This window comes from Linepithema humile, chromosome 6, assembly GCF_040581485.1.
Source record: "Linepithema humile isolate Giens D197 chromosome 6, Lhum_UNIL_v1.0, whole genome shotgun sequence".
NCBI lineage: Eukaryota > Metazoa > Arthropoda > Insecta > Hymenoptera > Formicidae > Linepithema > Linepithema humile.
Genome location: NC_090133.1, coordinates 21,073,930 through 21,096,590, shown reverse-complemented (window position 1 = coordinate 21,096,590; position 22,661 = coordinate 21,073,930). Strand labels below are relative to the sequence as shown.

The following is a 22,661-nucleotide window of genomic DNA, read 5'->3' as shown; positions in this document are numbered from 1 at the left end:
GTGTTTAAATACGAGTGAAATTCGAATTTTTTCAAGTTTCGAGATGAATTAATTTGTTCAACTTGTTCTTATGATATCTTCGTCAAACTTTAATTATTATTGTTATTTTATTCAATATTTAATTATATTAATTATTTATGCCAATTTTTATTAGCTTATTGTTTATCAATTATTATAATTTATTAATAAATTCTACGAAAAATTTCTTCTTTTTGAATATCTTTGTGTTACGTCTGATCATATGTTGACTTTTTCCACTGAAGTTCTCAAAAATGGAAGCAATCTTTCTTGACAATGAAATCTTTGCGGTTACAAATTTACACAAATTTTCTCATCGTTTTAACGAGAGAAAACTAAATCCTGAAAATTTTCAACAATATTCATATTATTGTGACTTTCGTATCGAAATAATCTCGTCTTTCTCAACCGACGCGAAATTGCGTCGTACATCAAAGAGTCCAAGCGAGAGATTCACGTTCCCGGTAATCCGAGGATCAAGGCGACCCGGACGAAATTACAAGAGGCCATAAATCTCTGCGCATAATGCGACGAAATAATAATGACAATGGAAACTTTCAACAATAAGGCGGGCCGGAGGACAATCGTATTGAAAACAGTGGAGGCGGCCGCGCACAATGGGCGGCCGTCTTACGTGCGACACAGGACGAATAATTATTGGCCTCGTTAACCACGCTCCCGCGGCCGATGGACGGCCACTCGGCACAGCCAATAGTTCCGCCACGTTGTTGTTTAGTGCCTTATTTCGTGGTTGAACGCGCGATGTCAAAGGGACCAACGTTTATGCGCTCGCGAAACTTTCGGCAGCGGCCTGCTTCTTAACGAGGCGTTTGTAACGCTTCTGAGGAGAAATATTGCGATTTTAATCAGCCGGCGGGAGTAATAACACTTAAAAGAACGGCTGGAAGTTCGCTAGGATTAGTTGAACGAGTATCTTCGATCGTTGCCGCGGTCTCTTTACCGTGCCCCTCAAATAATATCTTTCGATTAAATTTCTCTTAAAATATCCGAAGTATTCATTATTCTTGTCCACATACTGCTCATGAATTAAATAATATCGACGCATCTTTATTATATCATTAGTCCAACAATATTATTTTAAATATCGATATGCCACATTTTCTTTAAAAAATGATTGCAAAAGAGTATGGAATGCCGCAATTTAAAAAAATTATAGAAATTTGAAGCTAAAATTTAAAAATTGGTAAAAAAATTAATAAATAAAAATTAATTTAAGCCCTTGAAAATCCAATATACTGAAAGACGCGATCTACTTTAAATGTTTTAATTGATTTTATTTCGACTGAAATTTAACATTGCTGGTCGCAATGGTGATAATGATTTCCTTTGCTGCATTAAACAAAATGATTTTCTCGTATCCCTCTAGACTCCGCGATGAAAAAACGAAAGTAATATTTCGCGTCATAATAGCTGCTTCAGTGTGCGGACTCTGACTTTTTTCTATGGTCCAATTATTATTTACTTCTACCTATTCTACTCGTTCTGCGCGCGCGCGCGCGCACGTTGAGATGAATAAAATTCAATGGGAGAATTATTCAAGACTCGCGCGCACAATGAAAGAATATCAATTCTTTCGTTTGTCCACTGCAGCAGGTCTCGCGCCTTGTCTTGAACAATACTATAGACGACGAGCAATTCAATGCAGATTCGGGCGAATTGCTTCCGGCGCACAGTCCATCGGAATGGGGTATTTCTGCGAGAGTTCCTTCGTCAGCTAGTGGATTTATTTGAAAATCGTGGACTATCGTTGAACTTCTTTCGGGCAATTCGAGGGGAGAGAAAAATTTCAATCCGGCGGCGGTGTGGTTTTAAATCTGCATACCAATGAAACTGACGGTATCTCAGAAATTTCTTGAGAATTTTCTATTTCCTTAAAAAAAAAATTGTTCAAATATTTCAGTCAACTGCAAAATTAATTAAAGCGTAAATAAGAAAATATATATGACGTGTTAATATGCGCGCAGTAGTCGTTCGAAATAAAAATTTTTAAAGAGATTGATAAACGCATCCACTCGCACAATATGAAAGTTAACAGATTCTGCCATATCACTGCCAGCTTCGATGAAAGTGATGGACGCGCATACGCAAGCTTATCCTCTTTTTCTCCATTTGTTTCGGTGCGATTTCCGATTTTCAGTTAATTCCTCCATTTCGTTACTGCGAACGTTTTTCGCATTTTGCCTCACTTTGCATGATTGACGTCTTGATATTTCGACTGTGGTTGCACTTGTTGCTCATTTCAATTTAAATTTTTTCCATCTCACGTTTCTATTGTTCATAATATTCAGGAGCGATCGTTAATAAACATTATACACACTTTTTAAATCAAAATCTCAGTATGCTTCGATTCATATCGTTGTTATTACATTAAAAAGATTGACTTAAATGTTATCTATCTCTTTTTCTGTATTTTTTTATAAACTTACTTTTATTTACTTACAAAAGTGTTGGCTTCAAGCATGAGCGGATAATTAATATTTTTATTCGATGTATTTTCCAAAACGCTCGTTTCAATAAATGAAAAAAATCAAAAGCAATTTTATTTTATTTTTATAATCCAATAACTTTCATATTTTTTTAAATATCGCTAAATAAAAGCAAAAACAATTTTGTTTTATTTTATTTATATAAGCCGATAGCTTTAATACATATTTCGAAGCAATTGTTTACATAAATTAAAATAAACATTCCATTTAATTATTTTATGAATCATTATTTACTGTTATCACGTGTACGGCCTTGCCGCCATGCAATATACGTACACGCGTGTTCGATATATTTTCTTAAAAGTTGTGCCACTTTTCACCGCATTTTACTACCTATCGCGAATTCGACACACTCGTTCCCCTATCCGGTTCAAACGGATACGTCGTTTTTCACGCGACCCTGTGTGTATTCCCAGGATGACGCAAAAAAAAAAAAAAAAACCCCGACTATATCAGTCCCGCCGAAGTTTTCCCCTATTCCCTGTCTTTCCATATCCGTCGCCGGGACTACCACCTCTTCCGCAAGTCGAAGTTTCGCGACAAGCAGAGGAGCAACGAATGGTGGCAGCCATGAATTCCGTCGTGAGACGACGGAGATAGGTGTCGAGGCCTTGCATATTGGCAGACGTTTTCCAACTTTACGCCAATATGACCAGGTGCCGCCAGTCATTTTGCGCTTATTTGCACCCCGTCGCGTCGCGACGTTATACGTAGGATATGTACATATACCGAGCGGAATACCGCGATGGAACGCGGCAGAAGCAGTGAGCGGCCGCGAGGTATTCCGGTTCGTATTGCGCACGGTTTTCGCGTTCCGAAAATCCACCGGCAAATCCGTCGTCCGTGATCGCAGATATTTTCGAGACTGCTGTAATTCGTCGACAATTGCGCTCTGATCGCGAGCCCGGAATTCGGAAATTAAATCGGTCGAGTTTTTGCAACGCGGCGAAATCGATCATTGCGGAAAAGGAATGTGCCAGTCATTCGTTAAAAGTTAATTAATTTTCTTCTTTTATCGTATGTTATATGGTAACTAAAAATAGATAGCGACAAGAATATCCAAGGAATAAGATATATATGCGCCTCTTTCGCGATATATAGGGAGGATTTTCTCGAATGGATGGCTTAAGTTTAAAAAGGATTCGCAATGATCTCCAATTTAAATACTAATCTACGAGATTCTTTGATCGCGCACAATTATAACCGCTGAAAAGACGTTGTAAGGACACTCCGTGGAGTTCGCGGGATTTATATAATATATTTAATAGCATTCTCGCTTTGTGAATTTATTTAAAAGCACCGACGTGCGCTTTGAATGGTTCTCTTCAACGCCAAAGCTGGCATTGTCGCCGATTTGCCAGTTAACTAAGAAGGACGGGCTTTGAGCGACGCAGTCAATCGATCCGTTTTAATGCTGATGCTGTCTCGAACATCGAACCAACAACGTCGACAGAGGCAACAAAGGAATAGCGAGCGGAGCAAGCTCGGCAAAATGGGCGTTGATAACGCACATGGCAGCGATAAAAAAATATATGGAAGCCGACGGCTGTTCGTTGGGGAATCTGTATCGGTATCGCCGAAAAACGACGAAGAGGAAGAGGACGAGGATCTTCCGGGGAGGCGACGGGACGAGAGTGAAATAGCGGAAAAGTAGGTGGTGTGTTACTGGGGGGGAGGAGGATAACTTGTGAGACACGATTGTGCGGGGGTGCGGCGCGCACGGTCACGCGGTGGAAAATTGAAAGTGTGAGAGTCGCGCAGGAAGTTTCATTAACAGCGGCGAGTGTCACCGCTACAGCCAGCAGCAGAGGCTTGCCAACTTTTAAATTACGTTTCGGCGGGAAAGTAGCGGCGTTAAGACCGCGCGCGAGGCTGGCGCCGTTTGCGCGACCTTCCTTCCTCTTCTCCTTCTTCATCTACTTCATTCCGGATCTCCCGATCTGCTTCCAGTTGCGCGCTATCTCCATCCCTCGCCTCTCGACCTCTCTTCCGGCGTCGTTATCAGCCGAACAATAAGACCAGACAGGCCAGCGCTCGTTCGAGTATCGATTTCGCTTTTTTGGCACGCTACATCCGACCTCCGGATGGTCTTTACGTTCATAATCGATTCCATTGTCTTTTTTTACAGACTAATAATGCATCCTGCACTCCATCTCTCTCTCTCTCTCTCATCGACTTGCGGGCATGTTGCCATTAACATTTTAATTGTATCCGTCTACGTTACGGTGACGTATTTCTTGCCGTCTCCCGATATAGATTTCCCACAGTACACGGACGACAAACTCAATTATTGCTCTAAATTTAATGGCGATCGAGTCGGTCATTCGCTTTCTCACTCGCACCGACGCAAGGGACGGTCTCTGTGTTACGCTTTTACTAGAGTTCATAAACTAATTATATGACGAATGTGTCGCATGGGTCGAGTTGAAAATATCATTCGTCGGAGCTATACACGTACACTTTTATCGTTGCATCAAACTTAGGTAATTACGTTAAAAAAGAACGCACGTTTTCCATAAAAATATAAATCAAAAAATTTCATAAAAAGTACGTAAATTATAATTTTATTCGAAAGTGCTTTACTATATTCGGATTCCAACGCAAATAAAAGATTAATATAGAAGCATTGGCAAGCAAAAAATAAGTTGTCGATATCAATTTGAAATACTGTGTACTTAATACAAAAATCGTTCTGGCAAAGAAACATTTTTTATCATATTGCAGGATATTTAAATTGATTCAATATTGCCCACCGTTCTCTGCAACATAATTACTTCTTCGCTATAGAAAGCTAAAGTTCGAGGTTTAGCATAGGAGGACACACCTACAACACTTCTCTACACTTAGGTACTTCTGTGTACATAGTGAGCGACAGACAGGAAATTGCAGACAAGAACGCTCGTGTAGCTTGACTACTATATCGTCACAATTCGTCACGCACTGGCTCGTGAGAAATCGAAGGTCACGCCCACTGCAAAAGGATCACCCTTTTACTTTTGTTGCCGGCGTCGTTACGGTGGACTTCGCGCGCCAGTGAGTAATGCACTTGCAGCCGTCAACGATCGCGGTGGCTTCGGAGGATCAGGCATCATTAAAGATAACGATCTTAAACGACGCGCACCGCCAACTATTGCCGGGACCGAACGTTTCCGAAAGCCTGGCTTTTGTCATCCGGCGAGCGACGATGGCGTGGAAAATTCGGGGCGCGCGCGCGTGGTTCACGGGAAATCCAGGAGAAATTTAGCGAAAGAAAGGACCGCATGTGTTTACAATTACGCGGATAATTTACTACGAATGCTTGACTCGCCGCGGATTTGCGCAGGGACGTCGCCCCTCTTCAGGGACCGCCGAACTCCCCAATGTTTGCTATCCCGCTGCGAAAAAGACGTACATCGGTTTTACGAACGAATGAATGAACGCTTGCTACGACTCTCAGAGAAATGAATTTTGAAATTTTCCACTCGTGGCATAGAAACCTGGCTGCAGCACGGTGTACACGACATTACAGACCCGGTGACTTGGCGCGCTCGCCCCGCGTCTCTGTGTGTTCGTAACTTTCCTCGCGAATAAGCCCCGGAGAGGTTCTCCTGGGACGAGGCACATAACTCGCCCGTGTACGTACGTGAGTTTCCCCGGAGTGGTCATAAAATTGCATATTCATATTACACGACTGCCGCTTCGAGCGCGGTTAATGAAATGGCGCGAGCAAGACATCTCAAATAAGGTTGAGCGTCGACAGTTTTGATGTTTTCCGTTTTCTATGCATGCCTAAAGAGACCCCAGACGAGGAGGAGGAACGTTGGCTTTATGTACCGGAAATTCATTTGGCTTTCGAAGATGTCGACGAATCGTTTTGATTTGCTCGTATCTTTTCGTCGCGGAAATGTGTCATTATTTTGTATAAATTCATATAACGCAGTAATTAAATTTACATCGAGTGATGAATTAGTATAATTGTCCATTAAATAAAGCTCATCATAAAAAGCACGCACAGAACATTTTAGACTCACAAGAATTAAAAGAGTGAAGAGAACATGGTCAAGAAAAACGGAAGAGATAAAGCGCGATAGGAAAGCGTAACAAAGAAGACGCTTTATTCCATTTGCATTTAAATGCAGTCGTGAAAGCATACTTTTAACGCTCTAAGTGCGGAATGGTATTGACATCAAAGCACATTTAAAAACGACTTGCAAACCAGCTATGGCGCCACTTCCACTGTGAAGATCGCGATTTCTTCATGAGAAAATTCACTCCATTACCGGCGTAAATTCTTCACCATATTCGAGATGTCTTTCAGTATTACAACTTCAACGTTAATGCTACTTTATTATGACATTATAATATATAATTATGCGATAATTATAAGGTCAAGTTTTTAAAGCGTTAATATTTTATTGAGCATAAATATTTAATCAAGCGAAGCAATATAATCCGGAAAATTTATATTTAATTATTTATATTTAATTATTTATATTTAATAATTTATATTTAAATTTCTAGTAAAATCCTATATCAATTTTATTTTCTTCATGGAAAATGTTAAAAAGTTAATGTATTTTCAGTTAATTTTTTTAATCGCTTAACTAATATGTTAATAAATTCTCATAAAGTTTTGCCAACAAGATCATATTTTTCCCTGGCTTGTTGCGTTGAACGGGCCATTCTTTCACTGCAAGACCTTACGCAGGCTACTATACGTTTCTGTAATATCTAAACAGAAAACAAACATCCCGTGGGTTTCCTACGTGTTGCCGGAAAATAGTAGTGCATTTGTTGCACTATGCAGCCGAGCTCGCGCGCAAAAGTTCGCAGGTGTTTCATCGATAAATCTAATTCGTTCGGCATACAAAGAGTACATTTTAGAGGTCGGCTCGTCCTGCATTCTAACGACTCAATCTGCGAGGCAGCTCAATAGATCCCAATACTGATACGCGATCACTCGCGTAACTTTTCGCGTTAGTGACTTTAAAATGCCGCGAACAAATTTTCGCGTGATTGATAGAAAAAGTACCAGTATATATAGACGTTGCAAATGGATTTTTTAACATTGTTTATAATATTTGCTACACTCATCTAATGTGAAACTAATTATTACTTTTGAGATTTTTTATTTTGTATCTCATATGCACAAAAGTGTGTTATTTGATATAAAATGTTAATTCTTAAAATTTTTAATTTATAAGCTATTTAAGATAAATTGTAAATTTAATGAACACAAAAAATATTGTAGCCAAAAAATCGAGTTTCACAATTCATTCTCTATTACACAGTTCCGTTCAATGTTTTCTTTTCTTTATATCATTCAAGAATTGCTTACATTTGCTTTTTCATTCGTAAAGGATTGCTTTTTGTCAAAGCAATTTATCAAAGATATTTTTTCTTTATTGATTCGCGGATGCATCGACATTGTGAAAAAATGTAGATTCTAGTGAAAGGATTCGCTGTCTTCTCCGTACATAGAATACGGAATCCGATAGAAGGGGCGATATTTCCATATGTAACAAGTATGTAACGTAATGCCCATCCCGTCGTAATTTCACCGCGGGTTACAAGCAAGTAGTCAGCGCCGGATCCGACATACGTCAAAATGTTCGCCGCAACGTAACACAATGGCGGTTATTGAGCCGGTATAATTACCGAGCGAGACGAGACGAGGCGAGGCGAGGCCGAGTTACGTCAACGGCGTGCGTACGTGTGTACGCTTCCGTAACGAGAGTGGTGAGGTCCTACAGTCGCGGAACCGTTCCTGCGCGCGCGAGCTACCCCCGTGGCAGGCTCTCACGTACCGGGCGAAACAATCGAGGAGGGAGCAAGGATCATGCATGACATCATGCGTAAACATCCATTATCCAGGCCTCCGTATACGCGCGCCGCGTAATGCCAAACGCGCAACGGCCGGAAGGAACGGGCCGATCATTATTTCGCGATGCGCTCCGTCGAATACCAAGAGATCCGGTAACGACTATGTCAGCCATGGGAGAAATGACATTGCGGAAAGAAAGCGTTTCGTTTTATCATCGTCGAATAGTTCCGCGATTCGCGAGTAGACGCATTATTGCGTCATCTTTCTCTAAAATTTAATCCTTTCAACGACTCCGGCTTATTAGCACTCAAATATTGAACGTTACTTTATGCAGAGTTAAATAAATTCTTGCACAAAAGTAATTGCATTTTTCGATCTTAATTAATTATTTCATAAAATGCGTATGTTTCTCTCTCTTTTTCTGTATCTGTAAAGTAATTGCGAATTAATTTAATGCTCTCACGCGAATACGATGATTCGCGTGAGAAACAATTACAGAGAATTCCAAACGTAATTCCAATTAAGATACTTTGAGATAACTACAATTTTGTATATAATTCTCACTATTTTTATGAATTTATGTTTATTATATCATTTTTTAAATAAAAAGTCCTGTAAAAATAGCTCTAATAGCTGTGATAAGCAATCACATATTTCTGTTATTTTTTATTTTATTTTCTCCTATATTTTTTATAATTCGTTGATTTCTTTGCTTTAAAAAAAGTAATGCATAGCTCTTGAATTCATAAAAATAAAGATATAAAAAATTACAAGAGAAAAAAGATTTGACAATTTTTAAGTGAATCTTTGAACATACTGAAACAAAGATTTAAAAAATATTAATAATTTTATAATTTAAATATAATGGATAAAACAGTTCTCTAGAACAAAAATTGTATCAAAAATGAATGACATCGCATAGTTGTAATTATTACTATCGTAAAACTTAATGTCCCATGCAAATAGGCTTTTACAGCTTCGTTTCGTGAAACATGCGCGCTAAGTGACCACCTCGATCGATTCTCTCTTGGAGATAGCTTGGCAACCTTCAGCCCTTTTGTACTCGACAGACCTCTATAGAACCAGCGATTAACCTTTAGAAGGATAGCGTGGGGCCAATCTAACCGCTAAGTCTTATATATATATATATATATATATATATATATATCTTTATATGCTGCTTGACATAGACGTGCCACAATAGAATTTAAAAGAATCGCAAGAAATTCTAAAGTGCTTTTAATCGTCTTCTGTGTTGAAAATAACAATTTAACAAATGTTGTTTCTAATAAAATAATACGATTACTTTAAACGTTTATGATAACTTAAATTTTATAATTAGCTCAAAAGTATTATATTCGACGTTCGTTATCATTAATTAATTATTCAGGATTATTTGTGGTGGTTTTAAATTCAGTGAAATTGTAAGATGTTTGAAATTATTCATGTCTCATTTAGCATGTGATTTTCACGTAGTAGTTTCACGATTTGGGACATCAATAAAATGAATATAAAAATATTATATAAATGACGCAAGTGCATTACGTTAACAAAAGGATATTTTTATATCATGAAATTCGGTCGTTAAAATTTAATGAGAGTCGGTGATGTGCATTCACGCGCGAAAAATGCAGAAAATTGTGATGCCGCTTTGAATGGATGCTAGGTACCCTTTGAAAGATGCTTAAATCCAGTTTTCGTTATGCGAGGAAGCTTTCTAGGAACGTCGGTAGAAACGAAATTACGGCTAGAATGCATTTGCGGTGCATTTTTGAAGGGCACATTTGAAAGAGCTACGTAGTCAGAAGATGCCTGCACCTTTCCATGTCTGAATAACACGCTGAATAGCCGTCCACCATTGTTTCACAATTAAAAAATAAGAAGCAGAAACTACGAAATATTGTAACTTATAACGAGCAGTTTTACTAGGTTTTTTAAAAAAGAGAATAACAATTGTAACTTTCCGCGATTGTATTCATGAACATACTATATTCTCCGCCGCACAACATCGCGAAAAGCGTAATGTGTCTTCGCGAACGTATCTCCGAGAATGCGCCTCTGTTACACCCGAGCTACACCGCTAAATATTTTGTCGAATGAATAAGTGATTTTCTCGGCCACAAAACATTAATTTATATTCCCTCGCCGGGAGAGAAAGATATATATATACACTTTGGTGCCATTTAATTACATTAAGGGCACATTTGTGTCTCGCACCAGTGAAATAGTACGGCAAATATTAACTTCGAATACAATTTCCTTCTCAAAACTAATGCCATTTGTTCATAATTAGAATGTACTGCGAGATTCACTATTTTCCCGATATTCAAAAATACTTAGCATCTCTTATTCAATAACATTAATTAATCAATGAAATTAATTAATAATGCCTTGGACATAACAGTGAACATTAACTGAATTACGCTCAATGTTAATATCATTTATTCAAAAATTGGTCATCAAATATTTCATTCTATTTCGATCGACACCGAAAAAGGGGTTCGTGATCCAATTTCTTAATTGATACTAATATCAATCTTAACTAAATTAATTGATCTCTATGCGTGCTTCAAGCGTTACTGCCGCCGGAAACTTTACATTCGCTAGGGTTGGACAAACAGCTTCACGGACGTTGCTTATTCATGCAAATGCGAGGCGAACCCTTTCGCCGCTAAAGTGGCAGCTTGCTTCGACAATGCTAATGCATGCAACCGGTTGTGTTTCGCGGAGTGTTTCCCTGCCCAGCCTCCGTCCTAGGTTGTTTTGGTGGCTGCAGGTTTTCCCCCGTGCATCGTTGTGATTTAAATTGCGCGGCGTATATTTCTTGTCTGGATATCTGGGCTGGCAGAAGGTTCCTCGGCATTTTCACAACGCGGATATTTTCTGACACGCGCTACAAAATTGTCGTTTTTCGCCGCGTCGCTTGGATCGTTACGTTTTAAGCTTACATGAAAATATGCTCACTTGATATGCATTGCGCCAGAGAAATATTTCCACCAATATACATGTATAGTTTGCGTCAATCCGCCGGCGTAAAACTTTAAATACAGATACTTTAGCGATGTTAGAATCAATCTTTTATTATCAGAAATAATTTTTATATAACGTAAATTTAAATATTTAATATTTTTGCAACAAATATCTTCGGAATAAAATTTTTTACTAAAAACTTTTTATTATTTTTTTACTGATTTGCATTTTTAAATTTGTAAAAGCATTTTATTTTCACTTTAATTGAAAAGTTACTCGCGCTATGACATTTTCATTAAAAAACTAAGTTGATAAAAAATCTGTTATTTGAACATGACATAAAAGAACATTTCTAGAGTACACAATAATTTAATATAAGTATTTTTCGAATTTTCAATGTACAAAATCACAATGTTTTTCAACGATATTAAACAATATTGAAAAAGTTTCCATTTTTAAAAGATTAATCATAATTTTCTCCTTTCACATAAAGAATAATTTTATACTTAATTGTGTGCAAATAAAAAATCTACGTTCAGCTATAGACAAATGTACGGTGAAATATTCGGTACATAATACGTTGATAATAGTCAAGCAATTTAATACAAACGTCATAATATAGTTTTACCGTCAAACGATATAATTAAAAGATTCCTGACAACGCATTCTATTTGCCACTCAGATGTGCAGGTTGATACGTTTACAGGATTAAATTAAATCTGCAGGCAAATCTCGGACGCGAGTTAGCGAAATAACGTAGCAATGCGGCGAATACAAGTCAAAGCTCAAAACTTTGGTGCGCGACGGTGCGCAGCTCAAGTCATTACATAGTTGCCTATTGCTATTAAAAGCGTTTCTCTTGGTCGGAGTTCCGGACTCGCAGGCTATCCCTTTGAAGCTTGACAAATGCCGTGTCTGGCAACCATCTCAGAGACAACGATATGTGCTTTTATTTATAAACAAGAATCTAGCTGACATTGTTGCATGCCGTGGCAATTAATTCTGTTTCAGCAGCGAACTTTCTGTAAGGATTAAATCTCTAAGAAAAATTAAATTGTTTCTGATCTTTTCATGTCTATGTGCAAAAAATTAAATTATTTTGGAAAAATTTTAATTTATATTTTATATTTTTGTAAAATATGTTGATATTTATCTGAATGCACTTTATCCTTATTTCTGAAATACGATAAATTATTATATAAATTTGGAAAAATGAATTTGCTTATATACAGGGTGATTCAAAATAACCTGATGTCCTTGCAATGCCATATTCTTGAGCGAATTCTGAGACGATTTTTCCTTTTACAAAATTTTGTCCGAAGCTTAGTTTTCGAGTTATAATTGAAAATAATTTGCTACTTACGAGTCCGATACAACGGACAGGCAGGGACGGTGCAATGCGTCATGAGACGACAGTAAACACTTGACAGTCTCATTATACATTGCGCGTCCCTGCCTGCCCGTTGTATCGAACTCGTAAGTTGCTACCTATTTTCAATTATAACTCGAAAACTAAGCTTCGGACAAAATTTTGTAAAAGGAAAAATCGTCTCAGAATTCGCTCAAGAATATGGCATTGCAAGGACATCAGGTTATTTTGAATCACCCTGTATATAACATCGCGCGTCGGTGGTTTTTACGCGGTTTTTATTTCATTCAACAAAGAGTAAAAATATATAAATAACGTGTGCACGTTTAGTTAGTTATATCAACCGCAATAAAATATAAATTGAGCCGCGCCGCAACTAAATATACTCCAAACATCGCGCTAAAATGTAAAACGCTATTAACGGACGCGCGGCTGAGCAGCGTCTAAGTTTCGTTGATCTTTCGCGCGAGCTTTACGATCGACGACAACGTCATAACGCGCGTCGCCACGCGCGTTAGAGACACGTCGATACCCGGAAACGCTCGTAAAAGCTTTAAGTAGGCATTAAGTAGACAACGAGAGCGGCAAATGGCTGTAGATTAACGATCTCATCGAGCACCCTTAACTGCCACGGTTACAACCAATTATGCCGGGCTGTAAAATCCGTTCGGCCATGGAATGGACTTTTACGAGTAGCGTGTTTCTATCTTGCTCCGCTTTTCGATTCCGCCGACGAGTGATGCACTTTACAGCCGGCCAACTGGGCGAAAGAAATGCTCGCGAGGGGAGCAGTTAGCGGACAATTCAATCGGACGTGAACTGCTAATATCTCACAATTTCGCGGACAGCATCGGATCGTTAAGTCCCGGGAGTGTCACACTCCCCTGAGACGTCACGTAAGAAGAACATAAATGATTCTGCGGATATAAATGTCGCGCAAAAATTTACCGCAGTCTTTTACTCCATAAGTATTAATGCGTTAGAAAGGACTGATAGTATTGAATTTGCAATATTGATTACATTTCATAAGACGTTACACATTAATAATAATTTCATATATGAATAATATTATCTTAGCAAAATCTTAGCAACCTATCAAATAAATAAAAGTTATTCGTCCGAATTATAAAATTAACATGACGAGCTGAAATATACATATATTTTTTACTTAAAATTAAAAAATAGTTTGATGTGTACTTTAAATTCCGTGTTATCTCACCGAAGATTGAATGAAACGAAATACTCGGCCATCAGTCCGGTGAAAACGATTCATAAAATGCAATCTCACCTGAAACAAAAATAAACCAATTTGTTAGTTCGTTGTTGGTAATTCCGTAGCCAAATATCGTTGCTAAAATTATTTCGCGTATGCTACATCCTACAACTAAACCGCGCTATTAACTTAGTTTCAATTAGTGTAAATAAAAACGGAACAATTTTATACGTCCAAAATATTCGAAAACTGTTTTTGCAAAATATTACACAAGAACTGTTTCCTTAGCGATTTTGTAATGGGAAAAATGCTCGCCATTTTTTGATCGAATGTTTCGCTTATTCATCCGTTAAAACATTGAGCTCGTTCGACGCAAATTAATTACAACACGTCAGCGACGGCAGGACACACATTTTCATCATTTTTACATCATATTTTACATATTTTTCGCACATCGCTCACTACGAAGCTCTTCGTGCCCTCATTCTTCCGCACATTCTGACATTCCACGTGAAACCTCGCTTTTTTTTTCTATTCCTCCCGCGTGTCTTCCGCCCACTCGTCTCCGACGCCCGAGCCTTCGGCGGATATTTTCCACTTTCTTTCGTCCTTCATTTATTATTCTGCCAAGTTGTGTTATTTGCGTGCTTTCATCTCGCGTATCTTTTCTTTTTCATTCTCGCGAAACATGCTCGGGGATGGATAATCCGCAGCGGCCTCATCCGGACTCGTGATCAATATAGCGACCGATGAAAACGAGAATCGCTGCTGTATCGGAGTTTGCTCAAACTCGCGAGTTACGACAGTTTATATTAGCACACGAAGTGATTCAATGTTTCATCTAATTTCTACTTAGCTGGCAATAACCATTACACCCGTCAAATCGCTTCGATCAATCTGAGTAAATGATTTTGTAGGGAAAGTTTAGAATCCCACAGAGATCGAAATAAATTTTCAATAGAAAATTGAATTTAAATAGAATTATCCAATTTGTTTTTAATTGATGTAACGTTTGAAATAAATTGTCGATGAAACTGATAATCAATAAATATTTAACGGAGAAAAAAAATAGAGTGTAACAAACATGTCAGTTGGATAATTTAGTCAAGTTTAACTTCGTCATAATAATCGTGTTATTTTTTAAATGCTGAGCTAACTTGATGATTTTCTATTTCCGATATTTCATCAATAAGTTCTACATTTAGAGCTAAATGTGGTTGTTCAAGGGTCATTTATATAATATGAGGATCGTATTGTATGCTGGCAGAAGATGAGAGTATTCCATTAAATGACGTGAATACGAGCCGCTGTATTCATACAAGGCAGTACTTTCGAGTGGCGACGCTGCGGCTTCCCAGCAATTTAGCGATGCTCGATAGAGGCGTCGTTGTAACTCAAATCGTCGTACGTATCGATAATGCATCGGATTGAGTCATAAAATTCCGTAATATCGAGCAATCTCGAAGCAACAGCTGCACACTCACGCGTAAATCGTTACACTATATACCAGAATAGATTGAAGAGCTTTACAGCGGAAAAAAATTGCTAAAAAATATTAAAATTTTAAAAATATTTTACATTCTTATTGTTTGAATTCGTTTTTTCCACAAAAATAATGATATTAAAAAGTTATGAAAATAGCGATCAAAATACACATTGTAAAATTTAAATTTCTACGTTTCGATATCGAAAATATTGTATTCAATAATTCAGTTATAAAATATGTATCGTCACATCAGACGATTTTTTAGCAAGAGTCGCACATTTCTAAGCCGCTGTATATGTATTTAGACGTCGTGCATCGCTCAATGATGCAGTCTATTCTCCATCTCTCTTTCTCAACGATGAAATAATCCCATAAATTCACATTAGGCGGCTCGACATGGGAAGCTGAAAAATTGCTCGGCATCCCTTGAGAGGTTTTTCACCCGAACTCGGAACGCTCGCTCGCTCGCTCCACGTGGAAACTTCACATATTGCGAAACCATCAAATTTTTCAATCCAGCATTATTCACTTCACGTGCGGGCATATCGTTTCTATTTTCCGCGCGACCGCATCTTTCGTTATAATCTCCAATTTTTATTTTAGTCCACGTTGCAATCAAGGATATTTAAGAAATAAGACGGTATATCCAAAAATATCAAAAATAAATTTACTTCAAAGCTGATATTTTTTGAAATATTAATGCTGGCAATAAATTGATCGATGCTAAGAGTAAAATAAGTATGTTGTTGAATTAAACATGAAGCCTTTTATAATTAAGAAAAGATATTTAAATCATATAGTACTAAATTATTTTTTTATATACATACATAATGACTTTAAAATAAGAATAAATAAACGCGTGTAAGTAAATTTAAAATGACTTTTTAATGTTATATGAGGTGTGTGTTCTGATACAGACATTACTCGCGGAAGTATGATAAAGAAGTGGAAGAGTTCAAATGCTCTTAGTTTTACTAGTTCTACCTCATTTCCTTCCTAATTTCCGGTCTTTTGCAGGGATTATGTCTTCGAAGTAAAGCGCGCGCTACTACTTCCCTCCGGTATTTTACTATTAAACGAGTTTTCCCTATGACGTTAATATCCTCGCACAAATTCCGCGCTGATTCGCGTTGAAAGTATTTTGATAGTTGGTGGCATTATTGTCGCAACAAACGCCGATGTCGAATATTCGAAATAATCAAATTACGTTGTCCATATATTTTTGTAAAAATACCATAAATTTTAACTCCAGTGATAAATATGCCATCGAGGAGAAGTGGAAAACAGCAATAAAAATCATGCGAGAGTGCTGAAATATGACCCGCAAAATATCTCTCTCTCTAAAGAGAAAATTCCACGAATGCATTTTTTTCTGTAAAATATCGTAATAAAATGACCTGCATTGATAAAGTTGCAAACCCATTTCCGCTAAATATACTCAAAGGACAAAAAGAATGTACGCAATTACATAGCAATTTGATCAGCAAATCCGTAATTGCAACAATTTATCGAAAATTTATAAGCAGATTATCGCAAATTATTGGAAACACATGAAGTACATTATTTGACTTTGAAAGAAAGCTCGAGTGTTTTAAACATCGCTGCTAATATTTGTCTCAGTTTGTTAACGATTTACTTATTTTGTAATGTGCACTATTATGAGAATACTGCGCTTCATAAAACTTAACGGATTTACCACGGAACTGAATTTTCCGATAACACAATTTCTCATCAACACTTTTCTTTTTATTTACGACGCTGCTTCTCGACAAGTTTCGACTTTTTATCAGCGTCCTACAACTTTCCTGTTTCCTACAATCATATTTGCTTCCGCCATGGATTCCCGATAACTGGCGCTGTCGATAAAAGGTGCGTCATCGCCGAAGAAGAGAATAAAACTAGAAAACGTTAAGATCGTAAGGCAATCGCGAAAGCCGTGTCATCGAAAAGAGAGGAAGAGAAATATGCTTTTATAATTTATTTCAACTATTATTAGCTGTTATTCTAATCGTAATTTACATCAGTAAGATATGATTAAATAACATCACAATTTGTGATATAAGTTATGTATATGTTTAATTCACGGAATACATCACCTGAAAATTTCCAATTATATTATCTGACTTTAACAAGTAAAATTTCATCTGCTAAGTGCCACACTTGAGAGAATGGTGGAATTAAAAAAATAATAGGTTTTTTAACAACGTTAAAACGCGAAACCTTAAATTAATTGAGAGATCTCGCCGGTGAAATGGAGAAGGATTAAGTCAATAAACTGGGCGGGAAAATTTTTCATAAATGCACAACGTCCGAATCCTCGTTGACGCCTCATTAAATTCTACTTCTTTTTTTTTTGTCCTTAAAGCATCATAACCACTCACGATCAAATCACGATCAAATCAGCATATAAAAGGGAGGCAGAAATCGCGGAAGGTAGATCGTGCCCGTCCCTTTTAGAAATAATCCTCATGAATATAAATTGTTACGTCCTCGAGCGGGATGACGCGACGAGCAAGAAAAAAGTGAGGCGAAAGGGGAAAAGAAAGGAACTTTCCCGATACAAAAGTTCAAAGTTCTGTCCACTTGCTCGCTCGCGCATAATTCTTAACGCTTTGAAGCATTTTCGCTCGTTCGTTCCGTGTTAAAATTGTAGGATAATTTGCAATTTTATATCTCGTTGGATCCCTCTAGGCTTCAATTTAATATCAGATTTAAATAACAGTTAAACGCGAATGGTCAACTTTTTCTTAAATATTAATGATAATACAGTATGTGACAAAAAATCGATATCTTAAAGCAAGCTTTCCAGTGAAAATTTACATGTGCTATATTGAGAAGATAAAAAAATGAAATCTGACGCATTCTGTGGCATTCATTTCAGGCAAAAGTTTAATTTCTTGCATATCTGGCCATAAAGTGCCAATTTCACAGATCTAAAATTATTTTATCAGAATAGATATTTCACATATAATGATTCACGTTTAACAATGTTGTTTAGTTTAGATTAAAGATCGCAAAAACAGCGATACGAGTAATAAATTGTATCTTCGATGCAATGAAAAAGGTATAATCGCAACAATGAAATATATCACCGGTGTTTCAACGAAAGACTTAGGGGAGAACGCTTACCTTTGATGTGAACTTAGTCGAGCGGCACGTTATATCCTTATTAATTCACGAGACACGTGTCTTATACTCAAAGGTAATACTGCGACCTCTTAGAGCCAATGTGAAGTTTAATCCGCTCTTATGAAATTCTTACTATGAATTCTCGAGCGCTTTTATACGCAATGAAAAATAGCCGTCATTAGAAGACTCATTGCGACGGTAGAAAAACTGTTTTTCATCCCAGAAGCTACGCACCGTGCAGATGATACAATGTACGCTAGAAATATCTAACTACAGCTATTACAAGTCAAATCGAGAGAGAAGAAAATTCTCCGCTATTAAATTCTATAAATGTTCAGATAAAGTGAAAAGTGAATAGATACATTCGGAGGATTAACACGGTGCAAGACGATCAACGGAGCAACATGAATGTTGCTCGACGACATCCCCCTCGCTATCGGAATATAAGGGGATGGTTCAATCCGCACGATCGTTTCGTGCAATGAGAATAGAACCAACCAGCCAGATAAGATGGCCTCGTATGTAAATACGACCTCCTCCAGGTTCGTTGCATGAAATGGCAACGATCTGTCCCGCGGGAGTCATTCGAATGGCACCGAGTTCGTGGATCAACCATGAGATCGAGTTGGAGATCAGTCTAGCAAGTTAAGATCCCCGGGTACGGAATCACGAAATCGTCGTCGGCGCGCCGGGGAATGGTCCGCCGAGCGAAAAATCGAGAAATGGCGACGGAACGTCCACAGAATGCGGATTAGCCGTCAACCGAGGCTCCGAATGGAACGCGATTTTGAAATCGCGCCTCGCGATACATCACGAGTATTCTTCCATCTCTGTCGTTCGTCCTAGATCCAGATTGCGAGATTCCGGTTTTAGAATTTCAACGAGACGCAACGACGACGGAAACGAACCGCGTTTGATATCGTTTCCGTTTCTTTATTTTGAAATTGATACGATCGCTGTCATCTTTTAGTTTCGCGATTGAAATGCGAATGTATATTTCAACATCTTTCATTCTAAATTTGAAGAACTGATTGATATTTATCTTAAAGTTATTATAGATAGATTTTGTTAAAGATAATTTGTTATTTGAGTTTTCCTTTCATCGTAATTCAACTTAGAATTCATTAAACTTCGTTACAAATAAAATATAACGTGAAAGTTGTAACTTTCACTTTTATGCTAAATTATTAATTACCTATGGATGATTGTCGATTTTCTCACTTTTCACATGCGTAATTCATCATATTTATTCTGTTTTCAATGGAATATTAAACTTCATCGAACGTATTTTACATATTATAAATCGAAAATGAATTATCGGTCATTAACTCAATCCATTATATTGCATAATAACCATTCAATAATTGTATCGGATTTTATCGCCAAACGATCGGCTTTATTATTAAGCAACTGAAAGTTGCGTAATGTCTTTACTTTTAGCACAAAATTGTTGCGATCTATCATATGTTGTGATCAATTGTTGCGATCTATCTATATGTTGTGAAATTTATCGCCATCTCTCGCGGAATTTTTCACGAATAATTTCATCTACACTCGTGAGACATAATTATGCCATTACCCATGTATGCTGTCGCGAGGCGAAATTCGTGGATCTTTTATTTTTCATTCGTTCCTTCCGCAAAAAGCTTCGAGCAATTTAAATTTTGCCATTAGCTTTGCTGAATATTTAACGCATTCCTCTCGGGTATAGACGCGTCGCGGATGCATAATGGACTCGTAATGCGTTCTCGTAATCGGACTCGAAGATAATAAATTTATCATATAAATTCGTTTGATACATAAACGTGATATGCGCAAATCGACATATGATCTGTGCATGTGAAAAATGAATGGCACTTTTGCAAATTTCTATTTGCACTTAATAGCGCTACACAATAAAAAGATTACTATGTCAATGATAACATCGCAATAAATAAACTATTATTCTCATTTATCAAAGTAAAACAAATTTCAAAAGAATAATGTTAACAAGAACAATTTTATTTCACTGATTTAATCGATATCTTTTTGCATAAAAAATATACTATTAATCATTTCAATTAGTTACCTATCGATGCAGCTAGGTCGCATTATTATTCGGGAATATTATTTGCGAGATTTTAATGGCTAATGGCTGTAAAAATGTACCTAAAAAGCCATTCCGAATTAAATATATTTTCACAAACTTCGATTATTTTTCCGCATACGCGCGTAATTATCGCAGCGGGTGTATTCCCAATCGGTCAAAAAGTTCTATAGACCTTCACATATAAACAATGCGCACCGGACGATTTGTACGTGAAAACTGTAATGGAAAATTATTGTTTACGTGAGTGAGGCAAATCGATTCTCTTTATGTCGAATGGACGAAGATACGAGAGGTCAATTCTTTTTCGCTCCTCGGATGCAACGGCATTTTAAAAAAGCAATTTGCGTAATAGCCCCAAGTCAATATTGCAATTAAATGTCATGGGATTACAGGGAATCACAAAGAGCTAATTATCACGTCGTAATATATATCGCAATAATAAAATTCGATTCTTTGTTTCGCTTTTTGTACAAACATATTAAAACGCTTCACCAAATTGTTTTCGTTTATATTGTTTATTTTTCGACGTCGAACAGCAGCGTTGCTTACGTTAATACTGAACTAGGGGATTTGGATTAATTTGAAGTAGCGAGCACACTGGAAGTGGAGTAGAAAATGGGAGCAGAGACAAAGCGGACTGCCAAGTGCAGACGATAATGTTTTGAAACGTGATAAATTACGTTCGGTCGTTTCTACATTTTTAAATTATCTCTCAAATTATCCTCAAAATTATTTTGAGGATAATTTTTGCATCGTAACGTATTATAAATTGGTAATTAATTTTTATCGCTAATTTCGTTAAACTTTAGATTATATTGCATTTTGAATTTTTTCCAAACTTAGGTTTTTATCTCATTTCTATACTTTTCTATATTTTTCTACACTTTTCTTTTTGCATTTTTGTGTCGCGTGCACTTTTTATTGAAATCCGCTGCTTTGCCCTTCTTTCGACCCAACCTACAGTAATTTATGTCCCCGTTTGTTCATGTTGGTTTAACAAAACGTAGAAATTAATTAAGCAAAAGTTAGCGAGGAGCGCACAATAATCAACAATAAAACTCCGCGACGATGCTGCGGGTGTTACGAACGCGTTAATTAAAGGACTAATTAACTGATTTCCCACGCGAGCCATGCATCCGAAACGCGCGAGAAGGCTCGCAGCTGGAATCTGATAAACGAGCCGAGAAAGGTATCACCATTCGCGGGGGGTGCTTGACGCGACATGTGGTTCGTGACGACATTTTGACAACGGCCGCTTTTACGTCATCGTTACGCAGCCGTTACATGCCGATGCATGCGTGCACGCGTCCGTCACGGGTGGTATGCAGCGTACCGGCAAATTACCTATGGGCCATGAGCTCATATGTGTTTCCTGCGAGCGGAACGGGGATAATCCAGCGTGATCAAGATAGGTCGCGAACGAGTGCAAGTACATTTGCACCTGCTGGCTACAACCGACACGCTTCATCGCGAATTAAATTACATCCGACAATGACCTGTTGTAATCTTCTTTCGCAAAGTGAAACGAGTCGCCGCAACTACACTTTCCCTAATTACTTCACGAGCCCGTAACCACAATATTTTTCAGAATGAGGAATTTTATCGCAGAAGAATCAATATTTTCGATAGAGAAAGCTAATTATGCTATCTACTAAATGTAATTATTGAAGGATAATATAATACATCAGTTTGTAGAAAATTATGAAATTAAAATTATGAAAGCATGATGATATAATACATTGATAATATATTAATATTGTATTTATACTTGTTTTATAATTACTACTGTAGCGTAAAAACTTTGGTGAGTTTATATAATTTTAAAAAATTTATATAAAAATCTGTGGAGATTTTAATTAATACAGATATATAATAATAAGTCATATGTAAAAAACAAGTATAGTTCGTTTGATATTACCATATTTGTTTCATTCAAGGATTATCCACATATGAATCCATTAATATTTACACATAAAATACACGTTCTATGTGTAAAAAAATTACTTTTTTTCCAATTAATAAACTCAAATGTATGATATATAAAATTATTTAGTTATTAAAATTTTATTATAATAAA

At 37.1% G+C, this 22,661-nt stretch overlaps 2 protein-coding genes and 1 long non-coding RNA gene across 12 annotated transcripts in view; 1 reads left to right on the top strand and 2 right to left on the bottom strand.

Moving 5' to 3' along the window:
* Positions 1 to 22,661, bottom strand: part of Fas3 (fasciclin 3) — a 302,280-nt gene that overhangs the window by 107,174 nt on the left and 172,445 nt on the right. The gene's annotated exons all lie outside the window — the stretch shown is intronic.
* The window catches only part of LOC137000466 (uncharacterized), a 128,161-nt gene that overhangs the window by 61,375 nt on the left and 44,125 nt on the right, over positions 1 to 22,661 (bottom strand). The window contains exon 2 of the mRNA XM_067357020.1: positions 13,887 to 13,955. Within this exon, the coding sequence (XP_067213121.1) occupies positions 13,887 to 13,955 (69 nt within the window). The remainder of the gene's footprint in view (positions 1 to 13,886; positions 13,956 to 22,661) is intronic.
* Positions 1 to 22,661, top strand: part of LOC137000467 (uncharacterized) — an 89,600-nt gene that overhangs the window by 35,669 nt on the left and 31,270 nt on the right. The window lies entirely within an intron of this gene.